Below are 17,767 nucleotides of genomic sequence, written 5' to 3'. Positions count from 1 at the left end.
GTTAGTCAGGGCCACTTCATTTTCCCCTTGGGGGAAGTAACGCTTGCTTCCCAGCCTTAGAGGCCGATCGGTTTGAACTCACCCGCGAGCCAAGGGGAAAGCATGTCAACTTCCTTAAGTCACAAGCACGTAATTCCTATTTCAAGTCCCAGGGCTCACTCCTCGCAGCCCTTGCTCCTGTTCAGTGAACTCTTAATTAAGAGAGAGAGAGAAAACCAGACGGTTATTTATGAGGCAGCAATGGTACATTTCTTCTGTACATTGCTTGCTATTTGCATGATGCCTGGGTTTATCCCTGTGATACATACAAGGCCAGCCTGCCTGTCCCCTGCCTGCCTATCTAGTACCATGCAGGCCTTATTGACAGTCCAGTTACTGTCTAGCTCGCTGAGGCAGCAGCAGTACAGTTTTACTGTACATTACTTGTTATTTGCATAATGCCAGGATTTTATCCCTGTGACACATGAAAAGCCAGCCAACCTGCCAATCTAGTACCAAGCAGGCCTTGTTGACAGTGCAGTTACACTCTTAACAAGCTGAGGCAGCAATGGTACATTCTTTTGTACATTGTTTGCTATTTGCATGAGGCTGGAGTTTATCCCTGTGATATATGCAAGGCCAACCTGCTGAGGCAGCAAATGTACATTTTTACTGTCAATCAATCGTTATTTTATATAACGCCTTTCAAAGTGGACCACCATCACAAAGCGCTTTACAGGACAGTGAGGGACAATGCATAATACATTAAATACAGTGAAATAGTACATTAAATACAAACAGGAAAAAAATAAATGCAAATACATTAAATAGAAGGCTAGAATGTGAATTCTAGACATTGTGGATGCGTGTGTCATACAGAATCATACGAATAAGATGGACTGAAAAACCTGAAATAGCAATTTAGACAGCAACTAATAACAGATATCAGGCTTAAAGAGCATTGAAAGCAAGAGAGAAAAAGTGGGTCTTGAGAGTTGATTTGAAGCGAGCGACTGTGAGAGCTGCACGCACTAAAGCTGGGAGAGAGTTCCAGAGAGTTGGGGCCATGAAGCTAAATCAAGCTAAAAGAGCGCTCTCCGAGTGTGGTGCACTTTTGCTTGGGTATAACAAGCAAGTCAGAGTCAGAGGACCTCAGCTTGCATACAGGGACATAGCAGGTCAGCAGGTTGGAGAGATACTCTGGACCTGTGTGATGAAGGGCCTTGTAGGCAAGCAGGAGAATTTTGAAAGTAATCCTGAACTTTACAGGTAGCCAGTGCAGCTGGGCAAGACGGGGTAATGTGATCATGTTTTTTACATCTGGTAAGGATCCTAGCAGCGGCATTTTGTTCCAGCTGCAATGGGTTTATGGCACGTGACGGAAGACCACCATAGAGAGAGTTGCAGTAGCCAAGTCGAGAGGAAAGGTAGGGACGGACCTTTGAGATGTTTCGGAGGTGGTAGAAGGAGAATTTGACTAAGAGGAGATTTGGGCATCAAAGGAGAGGTTACTATCCAGAAGTACACCAAGGCTTCGTACACTGGCAGCAGCAGACAGTTTCCAAGGTTCAAGAAAGCAATATTGAGATTCTTGAGTTGAGTTTTCAATCCTACTAGAAGTAGTTCAGATTTGTTATTGTTGAGCTGAAGAAAATTGGCAGACATCCAGGCCTCGATGTCTTGGATGCAAGCTGAGAACCGGACCACGGCAGAGGGACATCCGGGGTCTAGTTTTAGGTTGAGCTGGGTGTCCTCTGCATAGGAGTGAAACATTATGTTGGCAGATGAGGTGACCCAAGGGAAGCATGTAGATGTTGAAGAGAAGAGGCCCAAGAAGAGAACCTTGAGGGACACCGCAAGTGACCGGGATAGAAAACAGACTGCATGTGTCCAGATAGGTAAGAGGACAGCCAGGAGAGACAGGTTCCAGAGATCCCAGCATACTTCTGAAGGCAGTGAAGAACAATGCTGTGATCTATGGTATAAAAAGCAGCAGTTAGGTAGAGGAGGACAAGGACAGAGGGAGAAGCAGCATCCGCATTAAGCAGAAGATCATATACAATCCGGAGCAAAGCAGTTTCAGAACAGCCCTTTCAAGAGTTTTGGAGAGAAAAGGAAGATTGGATATGGGACATAAGTTAGATAAGACAGCCGGGTCAAAGGAGGGTTTTTTGAACACTGGCGTTACTCGGGCAGTCTTGAGGGCAGCAGGAACCAGGCCTGAAACCAGGGACAGGTTGAGAGTGTGCATAATGGAAGGAGCAAGGTCAGAAGCACAGAGACGGACGAGATTTGTTAGCCAGGGGTCCCAGGGGCATGTGGCAGTAGTTGATTTCAACAACAACAATCTGAGTAAGGGTGGCGTTCTAGAGGGACACCGCATCATTGACCGAAGATGGGAGAGTACCAGTCAGAGAGGAAGAAGAGACAGATTGTTTTTACTGGCCCGGATGCAATTTTATCTAGCCCAATATATTTATATATTTTTTCGTGATGCTTTTTATTTTCAGTATGTTTCTAACTGTGTATGGTAACCAAAGAGAGCCCACGTCTCAAAAGAAAGTGGCTAAACGAAGCCTTTCAATATATGTTGCTTCAGCCATTTAACATGCACCCATTTGTGTGCTTGTCAGAAAATGAAAATACTATTTGAAAATGTATGTATACAAATGATACTCATTTTTTCACAAGCAAACCCACAACCAAGCTGTTCGAATAGCATTACATATTTGAGTACACAAAAAAGAACCTTATACATTAGCTACTAGTAGAAGCAAACGCGTCTTATGTTTTTTAATGCTGACTCTTTAACACGTGTTACGTCAGTCATAATCCTGTTGTTATTTGCATATTAAACATAAGGACCCTAATTAATTATGCAATGCTTGTAAAGCAACATTCTACAGTAATCATATTCTGTTTTGAAATTGTTGCCAATTTTATTGCCTTGTTTTTAGCTAATGTTAACAGATCCCTGCTTAAGTTCCTCTGTAATGACTGTACACAGCAGCTTCTGCAGCTGTTGCTAGCCAGTCATGAAACAGCTTCCGGGAGCATGGCACCAGCAAACTTTGACTGTGTGAACTGAAATAAAATAATGTGTATAGCAAGTGCTAAAAGAAGTAATCCAAAACTTGGGTAACATCGAAATTAGAAAGGTAATTTAACGTTATGATGAATATAAAGACGTACTAAATGTTAAGCAGAACAACGCAGTGACTAATAAGGAAAGGCAAGATACTTGGAGTTGGAAAGAAGTTATTTTTTAACTCTGGACTGCAGTTCAATGTAAAACATCTACTGTTGACTTTCTGTGAATGGATGGAGTAAAGTCAACATTTGCACTGACCAGTAAAAGTACAGCCAGGTGTCCTTGTGTTGAATTATTTACAGGTTATTGAATAAACAAAGTAACTTGACTTAGATTCATCTGATGTCAGTACTTGATGGCTAGTTGTAATTAGTAATGTTAAACTATTGTAATGTTGGAATGTATTTTCTGTTTTGGCCAGGTTACAATATTTAGACTTAAGATTATTTTATAAATATTATTTGTTAGAATTAAACAAATGTAGAATATTTAGGTTGCTATGACCGGTGTTATTTTATTCTGAATACACTACAGCAAAGATTATTATTTGGTGGTTTGCGCAATATTATGCTACTGTTGCTTTAATTAGAAGAGATACGTGCTGTGATGTTGCTGCTCATTGAGTTCTGTGTTTTAATTCAGTAAACAAAAGGAAAAACTTGTGCCTAAGGAAATAGGGTATTGAACGAAGAAATCTCGTCTTGGACATTGTACATTTTGTGAACCCGGCTAAACTTTACCGGCTTACACTGGTATGCTGACTGCTTGTACACACACACATTTGCTTTTTACTCTTGGGAGCGTAAGGGACCAGAGTTCGGGTAATCGAACACACACACATGTTACATCCTGTGTATTGAAATAGGAAACTATTCGAAATTTCCATCCCCAATCCTAATAATAAACACTACTGAAACAATATTCATAATACAGAATAATAACAATCCTTCTCCGAGCGTTGTCTCTTGTGTAGCCTCTCCCAAGTCCGCTCCAATCTTACTGAGTGATACCAAAGAGTCCTGGAAAGATTGTGAATTAAATTTTTGACCTGAACATATCGGATCCCAAATCAAGAAGTTAGATCGATCGCTTATCTGGGTGTCGATTGGGACGTCTTACTGTGAGACTGGATATGATGTAAACGAAATGTTGAATTCACAACAAATAAAGCTGTTGTTTTAAGTTGAGAAACTGACGCCAAACAAGGCAGAACGTTACTTTTTTTTCCCACTGTCATAATGAAGCCAGATGAAGCGACCACTCTAAATGTTCATCTTCATTTTTTTTCCATAATTACTTTCTTTATGATTTATTGATTTCAGCGCTTTCCTTTTGGCTTATTGGTTGCTTAGTTGTAGAAAACCCAATTTGTAAAAGATTTGCCATATCACAGGAACGAGTACCAACACAGCACTTCGGTACGCAGTCTCAGATTCTGACTGTACAACAAATATGACGTGCGGCGGGAAAGTTAGGATTAGTTTGCAGTTATGTTTTGAAGAAATGGCTTGTAAATTAGTTTTCAGCTTTTTGGCACACTGGCCCATTTCCCTGGATTCATGAAACAGCAGCCATGTGCACTATATAGATATTATACCAGGGGTCACAAATGGAGATTAGATAAAGGGGCATTCAGAACAGAAGATAGGAGGCACTTTTTTACACAGAGAATTGTGAGGGTCTGGAACCAACTCCCCAGCAATGTTGTTGAAGGTGACACCCTGGGATCCTTCAAGAAGCTGCTTGATGAGATTCTGGGATCAATAAGCTACTAACAATCAAACGAGCAAGATGGGCTGAATGGCCTCCTCTCGTTTGTAAACTTTCTTATGTTCTTATATTATACTGGTTAAATGTAACCGGCCCAGTCGGGCCTGTGGTGCTTCATAACTACCGGCCAAGCTGTGATCTGTGCCGGCGCCGGGCCATAATTAATATTGAACCCTGATTGAGAGAGATTTGGACAAGGTTTTTGCTCTACCTGTCCTCGCTCTAACTATCACAGCTCAGACTGCCCTTGGACGTGTGGCCCTTGCATTGTATCGTTTGACAACTATCGATAGTCAAGCCAGTGCATTGTTTTTGTGTAAAGGGTTTTAACAAAGGAAAACTTATTTTTTTATTAAATTTGGAATCGGCAATTATTTTTTGCATTAAGCGCAGAGCTTCTCTGCTCCCCTCAGGTCTGACTCACTGAATCTGCATCCGATTGAGCTCACCTTCTCCCACCTGCCCCGCCCCCTGTGAGTGTTTACTGATGGGACTGCATCTATACAGGAGTCTTCAAAGCAACAGAGCAAGTTAAGAGCGTTGTGCTAGAATTACAAATACTGTATCCAGAGCTTTCGATGTTTCGCAAATTATTTTCTAAAGTAAGACGGCAAGAAAGAAAAGTAAAGAAAGTAATGTTTGGGAAACTCCAGTAACACAACTAATTTGCGTGACCATTTAATGAGATGCAGAGGTCGCGCTAGCCTTTAAAGATGTGCATTTGTAAAAAGCATACCATCTCAAAATCTGCTTTTTCAAACATAACATCTGTTTTTTTTTTTTACATATTAAATCAACATAGTTATATTAATTTTCCAGTGTGACTATTTCAGATTATTGAAGTTAACATGCAAAGCAGTACACAGTTTAAATAATGGTACCGGTAGCAGAAATAGACATAAAACTATTTATTTTGAAAATCCCCCCCCCCCCGTTCACGACGTGTTGTTGAACATGTACCAGTATCTCTGCGGGGAGCTGTCAACATCACGACTACTTACAGTTTTGCTATTTTAAAAGTTATTACATTTTTCTTTTAGCACCCAAGTCAGAAAATTACTCATGCTCTTTCCAAATCAAAGTCTTAATTCTCAGGAGCTTCCATTGAAATTGTCTTGTTTTAGATGATCCTCACGTCAGCTTGCTGGCCTGCCCTTTGTTCTGACAGCTAAAACCCTGTTCTGCTGGTACACTACATGAGACATCTGTGGATTTTTTTTTTTTTTAATTTTTTTTAAAAGAAGCAGTGCAAATATTTTTACATGTTGCATTGCATCAAACTACTTCTTAATATAAACAAAATTGGATAGGGATGAATAGGCACTGCTGTTACTGTTTTGCGTTTTATTAAAATGTGCTGTATAGTTTTTCTCTTGATTGGTTGTTACTCTGACTGGTTATGGATTTAAACAACTTTTGAGTTTTTAACGTGTTAATTGCAATGTTACACAGTAATCCACAGCTGTACATTTATTACTGCTTTTTTTTTTTTTTTTTTAACCCTTCCATAACGTTGATGAATCAATGTAGCAGCTTTTTTGGAGAACGATATATCGATAGTGAAAAATTATTCATCGCCCCAGCCTTACTTTTTTTTTTTTTTTTTTTACATCGCTACAAATAGTTGTGCAGCACACATGTCGCCTTGATCACCTTGTCCACGTTACATAGAAGAAGGTTGATATGCCTTTGGTATACTCTCCATCCAGCTGCGAGTATACAAAAGCGTTCTCAACAGTCTTCAGGGCAGTCTAATTGTAAATGCGGTTCTCCTCGCGGAGATAAAGACCGGGGGACGGTCTCATCAAGTAGGTTTTTAAAGGGAATGCTTGGTCACCCACAATTACATAAGGCATCGGTCCCAACTCGGGAGCTCAAGGAAGTTCACAGTCTTGTGGAATTTCCAGAGTTTTGTTGTTAAGAGCCCGTCCCAGAGTGTTTGAAAACATCCCCCCATCGCTGTTTCTGCTGTAAGATCCCCCCTCGCTAACAGTAAAGCAATAATTAGCATTTACAAGTGCTAAAAGGACTATGGAAAAGGTCCCTTTATAATTAAAGTACTTCAACCCAGATAGAGAGGGAGCTTGTATTAAGATGTGCTTCCCATCCATCGCTCCTGTACAGTTAGGAAAGTTCCACTGCTTGAATCCCTCTGCAATTTCCATCCATCCATTCTCATCTGGTACCTTCATATATACCAGATGCAGGCACTGCCACAGCACTTCTGTCACCTCATTAACCACTTTGGAGACAGGTATACAGCAGCTCATTTATCAAGTTGGTCACGTGTGGTTTTATCAGGTTGGTCCATCTGGTAAAATGAAGTTGTAAGTGAATTAATTTCTGAATTTTGTTTTCTACAAAGTCAAGTTCAAATCTGCTTCTGAAAGTGGTCCAAAATGGCTCTGAATGCATCTGAGAGCATGTACAACCCGAGACCCCTGGCCAAAATATTGGTTTTGCCTCAGGAGTCTCAGTCAAAATGATCGTCGGCCACTTTCACCCGTGTGTGTGCGTGCGTATGTATCTCTCTCTCTCTCTCTCTATTCTGAGTCCCCCAGTGCTCCCAGTAACCCTCCCACTCTCTCTCTCTCTCACTGGTTCCCAGTATGTTGTGGTCCCGACCCGTCGCTCCACAGCCGAGGCGTTCCAGATTGTCCTGTCACACCTGCTGGGGGATGCAGGGAGCCCCTACCTCATTGGAGTGGTAAGTACACCTCAAAACTGAACTTGAGTCCAGCCTTCCCCTCTCCCCAGAGTGGTGAGTGCACCCGAAAAACAGATGCCCACTCCCCTACTCATTCCCTTTCTCTCTCCCCCCTCACTCAAGCTCTCTCTTCTCTCTCTCTCTCTCTCTCCCTCTCACTCTCACTCTCACTCTCTTCCTCCCTCCCTCCCTCTCTCTCTCTCTCTCTCTCTCTCTCTCTCTACCTTTTATTCAATCTCAAATTCAAAAAGGTTTTATTGGAATGACAAATTAAAATTAAGTTTTGCCAAAACACTTCAACAACAAACATCAATAGAGACACAATACAAACAGATAACCCCAGATAAGGTTGTGGCAGGCGACTACATACTGGATAACAAGCTCTGCTGTCTGCTGCTCTTCTACTAACAGGACTGATATTTTCTCTGTGTCGGAGAGTAAAGGGAATTCTGCGGCTTGATTGGCCAATTTGGGGAAGAACATGTCCCTGGTTTGTATTTGGGGCAGTGTAACAGGAAGTGCATCTCTGTCTCGACCTCTCCCAAATCAAAGTGACAGCACAGTCTCTTTTCTTTGGCTATCCAGGATTTATGGCCAGGTAGTGGTCACTGAGTCTGTACTTGGTCAGGATCTGCCTTTGTTTTGTATTGTTGACCCTGACAAGATATTCTGCCAGGGTAAACTTTTTTTTTTTAGGGCCAGATAGCATTATAGTTTTATTATGTGATTTAATTTCATTTTTCCAATGGAATTTTATATTTGTTTTTAAGGAGTCTTTTGTTGGAGTTGTTCTGAAGCTCTCTGGTGTTAATTTGAGCAGGGCGTCCTGCAGCCCGGGACTGCTGTGTTTCAGCATCTCGTTGTTGATGCTGTCGGGCCCACAGGCTTTCATGGGCTTGAGGGCTTGGAATTTATCTTTCAGCTCCAGTACAGTTATTGGAGTGGGTTCTGGTTTTCTTTAATTATTGTTTCTAATTGTTTTAGTTTTTTTAAGATTGAATTTTGATCTGGATTTTGTTAATTTATATCAAATTTTTGGTAGAGCTTACAAAGTATTTTTTTCCAAATATTACCATTGTCAGTTTCTGAAGTATTTAATTTGTTCCATAATTCCCAAAAGGAGTTTTGGTCAATGGATTCCTTCCTTACACATATTCCTATTTTTTCTGTATTTCTGGTTGGATTGTTGGGTTCTGTGTGTTTCTGGTTGGATTGTTGGGTTCTCTGTGTTTCTGGTTGGATTGTTGGGTTCTGTGTGTTTCTGGTTGGATTGTTGGGTTCTCTGTGTTTCTGGTTGGATTGTTGGGTTCTGTGTGTTTCTGGTTGGATTGTTGGGTTCTCTGTGTTTCTGGGTGGATTGTTGGGTTCTGTGTGTTTCTGGGTGGATTGTTGGGTTCTGTGTGTTTCTGGTTGGATTGTTGGGTTCTCTGTGTGTTTCTGGTTGGATTGTTGGGTTTTGTGTTTCTGGTTGGGTTGTTGGGTTTTGTGTTTCTGGTTGGGTTGTTGGGTTCTGTGTTTCTGGTTGGATTGTTGGGTTCTCTGTGTTTCTGGTTGGATTGTTGGGTTCTGTGTTTCTGGTTGGATTGTTGGGTTCTGTGTTTCTGGTTGGATTGTTGGGTTCTCTGTGTTTCTGGTTGGATTGTTGGGTTCTCTGTGTTTCTGGTTGGATTGTTGGGTTCTCTGTGTTTCTGGTTGGATTGTTGGGTTCTCTGTGTTTCTGGTTGGATTGTTGGGTTCTGTGTTTCTGGTTGGATTGTTGGGTTCTGTGTGTTTCTGGTTGGATTGTTGGGTTCTCTGTGTTTCTGGTTGGATTGTTGGGTTCTGTGTTTCTGGTTGGATTGTTGGGTTCTGTGTTTCTGGTTGGATTGTTGGGTTCTCTGTGTTTCTGGTTGGATTGTTGGGTTCTGTGTGTTTCTGGTTGGATTGTTGGGTTCTGTGTTTCTGGTTGGATTGTTGGGTTCTGTGTTTCTGGTTGGATTGTTGGGTTCTGTGTGTTTCTGGTTGGATTGTTGGGTTCTCTGTGTTTCTGGTTGGATTGTTGGGTTCTCTGTGTTTCTGGTTGGATTGTTGGGTTCTCTGTGTTTCTGGTTGGATTGTTGGGTTCTCTGTGTTTCTGGTTGGATTGTTGGGTTCTGTGTGTTTCTGGTTGGATTGTTGGGTTCTGTGTTTCTGGTTGGATTGTTGGGTTCTCTGTGTTTCTGGTTGGATTGTTGGGTTCTCTGTGTTTCTGGTTGGATTGTTGGGTTCTCTGTGTTTCTGGTTGGATTGTTGGGTTCTGTGTGTTTCTGGTTGGATTGTTGGGTTCTCTGTTTCTGGTTGGATTGTTGGGTTCTGTGTTTCTGGTTGGATTGTTGGGTTCTGTGTGTTTCTGGTTGGGTTGTTGGGTTCTGTGTGTTTCTGGTTGGATTGTTGGGTTCTCTGTGTTTCTGGTTGGGTTGTTGGGTTCTCTGTGTTTCTGGTTGGGTTGTTGGGTTCTGTGTGTTTCTGGTTGGATTGTTGGGTTCTCTGTGTTTCTGGTTGGGTTGTTGGGCTCTCTGTGTTTCTGGTTGGATTGTTGGGTTCTGTGTGTTTCTGGTTGGATTGTTGGGTTCTCTGTGTTTCTGGTTGGATTGTTGGGTTCTGTGTTTCTGGTTGGATTGTTGGGTTCTGTGTGTTTCTGGTTGGATTGTTGGGTTCTGTGTGTTTCTGGTTGGATTGTTGGGCTCTCTGTGTTTCTGGTTGGATTGTTGGGTTCTGTGTGTTTCTGGGTGGATTGTTCTCAGTAGTTTTCTAGTTGTTTTATACTCAGTGTCAAACCATTTTTCATGTGGTTTATTTAAGTTTCAGGGTTTGAATTTCAGCGCAGAATCGTGGGAATCACATATTTTGCAAGTTGCTCCCGCATATCTGCAACTTTCAGTGCGGGAAAATCTTGCAGAGATATTTTAAGACACCAAGCTACTGTATTTTCCACCCAATTTAGAATGCCTGAAACGCTGCAATAATCTCTAAGGAAGTGGGTGTCAGTGAAGAAAGTACTATGAGCTGCATTCTGCATAAATAAAGAAATAGAAGTAGTGCTGGATATTTTAAGTGCTGCGAGACTTTATTCTCTCTTACGTGATTCTCTCTTTAAGCATTATAAAAAGTCAGTACATTGCAGTAAGTAAACAGTTTTGAAAAAAAAAAAGACGATATTAAGTCTATCTAGGTGTTGTTTTGCAAGCTGTGACTAGCTTTAAGTCTAAAACTGAACCCCATTCATTTTGGGACGCCAGCGCACCGACAGTTACGCACATATTACTCAGGCAACTTAAAAGCCACCTACCTGGTTCATGGCTTGTTTAAAAGTACAGACTCGGGGGTTTTCCAAAGACGTATTCAGTGTGTGTGTGTGCGGTACACCTAGCCGGAACTACGATCGCCTGAAGTTAAGCCTCTCATCATGTGACAGAGTTCACAGCTTAGGTTTCGTTTTGAGTCTATTGCTCCATTGTTGCAGCTAGACTGAAGGGGCGGTATCGTTGTAAAGCTTAGAAACTCAGCCCCCCCCCCCATATTCATTTCATATTGAGGTTCAATGGTGCAGTGAAATTGTGGCCTTTCATTTGATATGTTACATGCATGCAGTACAAACTATCCAGTAGTTAAACACACATAAATGAAAACAGTGAAAAACAGGCGGAAATAGGGATAAGTGTAAAGAGTTAAAAAAAAAAAAAAAAAAAAGAAATGGCGCGCTGGTTTCTGGTTGGATTGGACCTAATACTGATCCCTGTGGAAAAGAAAAGCACATTTTTCTTCTGCTGCATGCAAAAGCTTCATGCCAGGCAATGGCAAAAGCAATGGAGAGTGCTCTGTGTCACAGTGATGAACAGCTTAGGTCTCCTGAAAGCAGCTTATTTTAAAGCAACACCAGTGTGAATGATGATGCAGTAAAATGGTAGAAAAATAGGAGGAGTGGCAAACACTGTTGCAGCAGCAAAGGTCATTCAAAATTATCTAGACAGCATTCAGAACTGGGCAGACACATGGCAAATGACATTTAATAGAGAAAAGTGTAAAGTATTGCATGCAGGAAATGAAAAAGGTGCATTATAAATATCATATGGGAGATACTGAAATTGAAGAAGGGAACTATAAAAAAGACATAGGAGTTTATGTTGAGTCAGAAATGTCTTCATCTAGACAATGTGGGGAAGCTATAAAAAAGGCCAACAAGATGCTCGGATATATTGTGAGAAGTGTTGAATTTAAATCAAGGGAAGTAATGTTAAAACTTTATAATGCATTAGTAAGACCTCATCTAGAATATTGTGTTCAGTTCTGGTCACCTCGTTACAAAAAGGATATTGCTGCTGTAGAAAGAGTGCAAAGAAGAGCAACCAGAATTATCCCGGGTTTAAAAGGCATGTCGTATGCAGACAGGCTAAAAGAATTGAATCTATTCAGTCTTGAACAAAGAAGACTACGCGGCGATCTGATTCAAACATTCAAAATCCTAAAAGGTATAGACAATGTCGACCCAGGGGACTTTTTCGACCTGAAAAAAGAAACAAGGACCAGGGGTCACAAATGGAGATTAGATAAAGGGGCATTCAGAACAGAAAATAGGAGGCACTTTTTTACACAGAGAATTGTGATGGTCTGGAACCAACTCCCCAGTAATGTTGTTGAAGCTGACACCCTGGGATCCTTCAAGAAGCTGCTTGATGAGATTCTGTGATCAATAAGCTACTAACAACCAAACGAGCATGATGGGCTAAATGGCCTCCTCTCGTTTGTAAACTTTCTTATGTTCTTTTGTTCTTATGTTCTTAAAAGACTAAATCAAGGCATGCCTCCCCTTTAGTCGGTGCCTTGACATATTGCGTTAGGAAGCAGTCATTTGTCATTTCCACCATTTCAATTTTGTCCGTCGTGCTCCCCACCGGGTTCTCCCATTTTATACGTGGGGAAGTTGAAATCCCGCATTAGTATGGCTTCTCCTGTTCTACACGCATTTCGAATGTCATTGTATAACAGATTATTTTGCTCAGCATCTGAATTTGGCAGTCAGTAGCATGCTCCTATTATTATGCCCTTTGACTTTTTGTCCATTATTCTGACCCATATTGATTTGGCGTTGTTTTCTTTGTCCTGATTTAACACCTGGTCTTCAAGACCTATTTCTTAAGTATAGCGCTACCCCTCCGCCTCTTCTGTCCTGCCTGTCTATCCTATACAGTGTGTACCCACTAATATTATATTCGTCTCCATCACTCTCAGACAACCAAGTTTCTGTGACACCTATCACATTGTAGTTACTTGTTAGTGCAGTAGCTTCAAGTTCTAACATTTTGTTTCTGAGACTTCTAGCATTAAGATAAATACATTTAATAGTTGTCTTACCTGAGTTGTTGCCCTTGTTTTTTTGTTTTCTTCCCCCTTACTTTCTAGTTTAAATGCTTCTGGACCTCCTCAAAGATCCTTTCTCCGAGTAGATTGGTTCCCTTTTTGTTTAAGTGCAGTCCGTCCCACCTATATAGATAGTCCTTGTTGCAGAATGTGCTCCAATGTTCAAGAAAGGTGAAGCCTTCCTGTGTGCACCACGATTTCAGCCATGCATTTTGATTTTGTATTTCCAGCTGTCCATATGGTCCTTTGCAAGGTGCCGGCAGTATCCCAGAAAATACCACAGTTTTGGTCTTGTCTTTTAATTTCCTTCCTAGCTCTCTGAATTTGTTTTGCAGGGATCTTGGCCTGTCTCTTCCAATGTTGTTTGTACCGATGTGGATGACTACTACCGGGTCGTCTCCTGTTCGTTCTAGGAGCCTGTCCACGTTCTCAGTGATATGCTTGACAGAGGCTCCTGGAAGGCAGCACACTGTTGTAGTAAGGGGGTCCAAACTGTGAACTGAACTTGCTGTGTTTCTCAATATGGAGTTCCCAACAATCATGACCTCCCTTCTTTTTGCTGCCTTGCCAGCACTGTTTATAGGGTCCTGGATGTTGTTCCTTTCATTCTCTTGATGTTTGTTTTGGTCATCTAAATGTTGAAGTTGTTCAAATTTGTTGGATGTTTGGATTTCTAGTGATTGTGTTTGACGAAGTTTCTTTTTTTCCCTGCTTCTGCCTATCTGAACCCAGCTGTTTTGACTCGCTTCCATCTCCCTGGTGGCTTTCAGTCTGCTAGGGGTACAGACTTCCATAAATTGTGGGTGTGTCAGTTCCTCAAGCTCCTGTTGCTGTCTCATTTCCTCCAGCTCCATTTCTAACAGACTTACTCGTTGAAGCAAGTCCTGGATCGTGTGGCACTTTACACACACTTGCTTGAGCTCTGTTGGGTTTGTTGAGCTCTGTTGGGTTTGTTGAGCTCTGTTGGGTTTGAACAAAGAAAACTACGTGGTGATCTTGATGAGATTCTGGGATCAATAAGCTACTAACAACCAAACGAGCAAGATGGGCTGAATGGCCTCCTCTCGTTTGTAAACTTTCTTATGTTCTTAAGTACCCCTCTTTGTGATAGGGGGAGTCAATTGGTTGTATGTAAGCTGCACACAGATATGTGTCTGATTGGGATTGGAAAATGTATTTTTTAACTGAGCCATAAATGTGTCCCCCCTCTTTTAATAGGGGCAACATAGTCTTGGACATCCCCTGTGTACCACACCATGATGCCCCTGAGTCTCTGCCCCGTTTGGTTTGGGCATTCTTTAGGGAGGGCGAAATGAACTCGCTGTAGCCTGTGGGACAGTTGGTACACACATCTGCACAGGTCCAGCTTTCGTGGAGTATGATTATATCCAAATTGTTGGTGCCGTTTATAAAATCTGGAGTTTTTGTTTTACATCCAAATGTGGATCTGTACAAACTCTGAACCTTCCAACTAGTTATTGAAAAGTTAATTTTAATGGGTGATCATTTTCAATAGAATAAATCATGAAATACTGTGTGTCTCTCTCTCTCTCGCTCTCTCAGGTCTCCGATGCTATTCATTCTCGTTCTCCAGACTCGTTCCTCTGGGAGTTTCGTTCTCTCCAGTTCTCTCTCCTGCTCTGCTCCTTCGTGGGTGTGGTCGGGGGTGGGTTCTTCCTAGCTACGGCCCTCTTCATCGAGAAGGACCGCCTCCGAGCCCAGAGCCACGTTCCCTCAGGTAAGAGACCAGGGACTTATATATAGACAGAGAATCAGTTGGGGTCAATTACTGTTTTTCATTCCATTTCCAATTCCCATTTCCTATTAATCAATTCCAAAATCAGTTTGAGCAGGGTTAGAAAGTCATGCTAGCCCTGCTGATGCACCCAGTCCTGGGGTTCAGAACTCTCCTCAATGATGTCTATTATTATTATTATTATTATTATTATTATTATTATTATTATTATTATTATTATTATTATTATTATTATTGTTATTGTTATTATTATTATTATTATTATTATTATTGTTATTGGTATTATTATTATTATTATTATTATTATTATTCCAGTGGTTTGATTTCATATGCACAACAAATCAAAACTTCAGAAGCAATGGGCTGTTCTGATACATTTACACTCCACTGTATATACTGTGATGTTTTTACAAAATGGTGCTTTTGCTTGGTTTAGTGAAGGAAATGTCATGTCATCCAGAACTATGTAAAAGTGCTGAATTTAGAAACACTGAAAGACACTTAATAAATTCATTGACAAATGTTTCCACTAGAAGTCTTTCTTAGTGTCTTCACTGTAAATTCAGTGACAGACGTTTCCACTAGAAGTCTTTGTCAGTGTCTTCAGTGTAAATTCAGTGACAGATGTTTCCAATAGAAGCAGTGGCGTAGCTAGGCATGGAAATCTGGGTGGGCCTAAACTTTGGGTGGACAGGGAATGACCAAATGTCTGACATCACAGGAAATAGTTGCAAAATGATTTAACAATTTAAAGCCTGTATACATCAAATATTTCCCTGTCAATTCATTTAAAATGTTTTAAGTAGACAAAAAATAAATGTACTTATATGCAGTGAATGCACTTTTATATGTACAGTTATTCTGTCTTTGTTATTTGAAAAGACTAAATCAAGGCATGCCTCCCCTCTAGTCAGTGCCTTGTCAAATTGCGTTAGGAAGCAGTCATTTGTCATTTCCACCATTTCAATTTCATCCATCGTGCTCCCCACCAGGTTTTCCAATTTTATATGGGGGAAGTTGAAATCCCCCATTAGTATTGCTTCTCCTTTGCTGCACGCATTTCGATTGTCATTGTATAACAGATTATTTTGCTTGGCGTCAGAATTTGGCGGTCTATAGCATGCTCCTATTATTTTGCCCTTTGAATTTTTGTCCATTATTCTGACCCATATTGATTCTGCGTTGTTTTCTTCGTCCAGATTTAACACCTGGGCTTCAAGACTATTTCTATATATTGTGAGAAGTGTTGAATTTAAATCAAGGGAAGTAATACTAAAACTTTACAATGCATCAGTAAGACCTCACCTAGAATATTGTGTTCAGTTCTGGTCACCTCGTTACAAAAAGGATATTGCTGCTCTAGGAAGAGTGCAAAGAAGAGCAACCAGAATTATCCCGGGTTTAAAAGGCATGTCGTATGCAGACAGGCTAAAAGAATTGAATCTATTCAGTCTTGAACAAAGACGACTACGCGGTGATCTGATTCAAACATTCAAAATCCTAAAAGGTATAGACAATGTCGACCCAGGGGACTTTTTTGACCTGAAAAAAGAAACAAGGACCAGGGATCAGAAATGGAGATTAGATAAAGGGGCATTCAGAACAGAAGATAGGAGGCACTTTTTTACACAGAGAATTGTGAGGGTATGGAACCAACTCCCCAGTAATGTTGTTGAAGCTGAAACCCTGGGATCCTTCAAGAAGCTGCTTGATGAGATTCTGGGATCAATAAGCTACTAACAACCAAATGAGCAAGATGGGCGAGTGGCCTTGTGACAAGGATGACAGAGGTTTGAGGCTCAGAGACCGTGAAAAGGGCAAAATAACGATCTTTATTAAACAAAAAATAATCAAATAAATAGGCACAAGGGCCAAACAAAATGGTTTTTAAGGCACAAAATAAACACAAAACAAAACTTACAAAAATAAGGCTTCCAGGCTGGGCGTTGCCTTCACTGGATTACCAAAAACTTTACAAAAACAGCACACACAGACAAACACAGTTGCTTCCTCTCCTTCTGGAACTCACTCTCCCAAATGGGAGGCTGAGGCCTCCTTTTATGTCAGATGGCTGGTGACTAATTGAATAATTAATTGACACAATCAATCTGGGCAGGGAGGAAAATTTAACTCCTTCCCTGCCAGTATTTCTAAAGTCAGAGCCCTGCTCTGCCGCACACCTCCCTCCACGTACAAAGTACGGAGGCCGCAATCGGCCAAACTCTCCCCCCCCCCCCCCTTTGAACCCAAGCCCTCCCCACAAGAGTCCCCTTATGTCCCTTGGGTGGGCTATTTCAATGGGCGGTGGTGGGTGGGGTTGATTTCGGCTCCCCCAAGCTTTCTTCACCAGCGGGGGCCCCGGACCTTCCAAGAACATGAACGCTGGCAGGGAGCTTGGACCTTCCAGCAGGAGCAGCGATGGTGGCACCTCTAGTGGCGGAGGCGGGAACGGCGGCCCGTCTCCCTCTGCTGGCGGAGGCGGGAACGGCGGCTCGTCTCCCTCTGCTGGCGAAGGCGGGAACGGCAGATCGTCTCCCTCTGCTGGCGAAGGCGGTGATGTTGGAAGTGGTGGGGTGGCTGCCGAGGAAGGGGCCTCACAGCACCCACACCAGTCAGCTGGTGGCCCATCTGGGCAGGACCTCCACCGATGATCCTCCTTCCCGCACCAGGAACACCACGGGAAGAGGCTCGCTGGGTCCTCCCACAGGGTTTGGGGTGGTGGTGGCAGCTGCTGTTGTTGCTGCTGCTTCTGTCGCTGCCTCTGTCTGCTCTTCTTGCCCATTTTTTTTTTTTTTTTTCAAAAAAACTCACAAAATTCAAAAAATAATAAAAGAAATACTGCCCTGAGCCTCCAGGTGGCGTTATCCCACTCTGACACCAACTGTGACAAGGATGACAGAGGTTTGAGGCTCAGAGACAGTGAAAAGTGCAAAATAACGATCTTTATTAAACAAAAAATAATCAAATAAATAGGCACAAGGGCCAAACAAAAAGGTTTTTAAGGCACAAAATAAACACAAAACGAAACTTACAAAAATAAGGCTTCCAGGCTGGGCGTTGCCTTCACTGGATTACCAAAAACTTTACA

General features: G+C 41.8%; 1 protein-coding gene across 2 annotated transcripts in view; it reads left to right on the top strand.

Annotated features, from left to right (window-relative positions):
* The window catches only part of spns1 (SPNS lysolipid transporter 1, lysophospholipid), a 58,902-nt gene that overhangs the window by 29,048 nt on the left and 12,087 nt on the right, over positions 1-17,767 (top strand). The window contains exons 11-12 of one of the 2 annotated variants that reach the window (XM_059012245.1): positions 7,449-7,547; positions 14,487-14,661. In XM_059012245.1, coding sequence (XP_058868228.1) covers positions 7,449-7,547; positions 14,487-14,661 — 274 coding nt within the window. Of the gene's footprint in view, positions 1-7,448; positions 7,548-13,258; positions 13,397-14,486; positions 14,662-17,767 lie in introns of those variants that run through there. The other variant, XM_059012246.1, reaches the window with a different exon arrangement.

The sequence above is a fragment of the Acipenser ruthenus genome, chromosome 44 (assembly GCF_902713425.1).
Source record: "Acipenser ruthenus chromosome 44, fAciRut3.2 maternal haplotype, whole genome shotgun sequence".
Classification (NCBI taxonomy): Eukaryota; Metazoa; Chordata; class Actinopteri; order Acipenseriformes; family Acipenseridae; genus Acipenser; species Acipenser ruthenus.
Note: the sequence above shows the minus strand (reverse complement) of the source record. Positions and strands in the feature narration are given on the sequence as shown.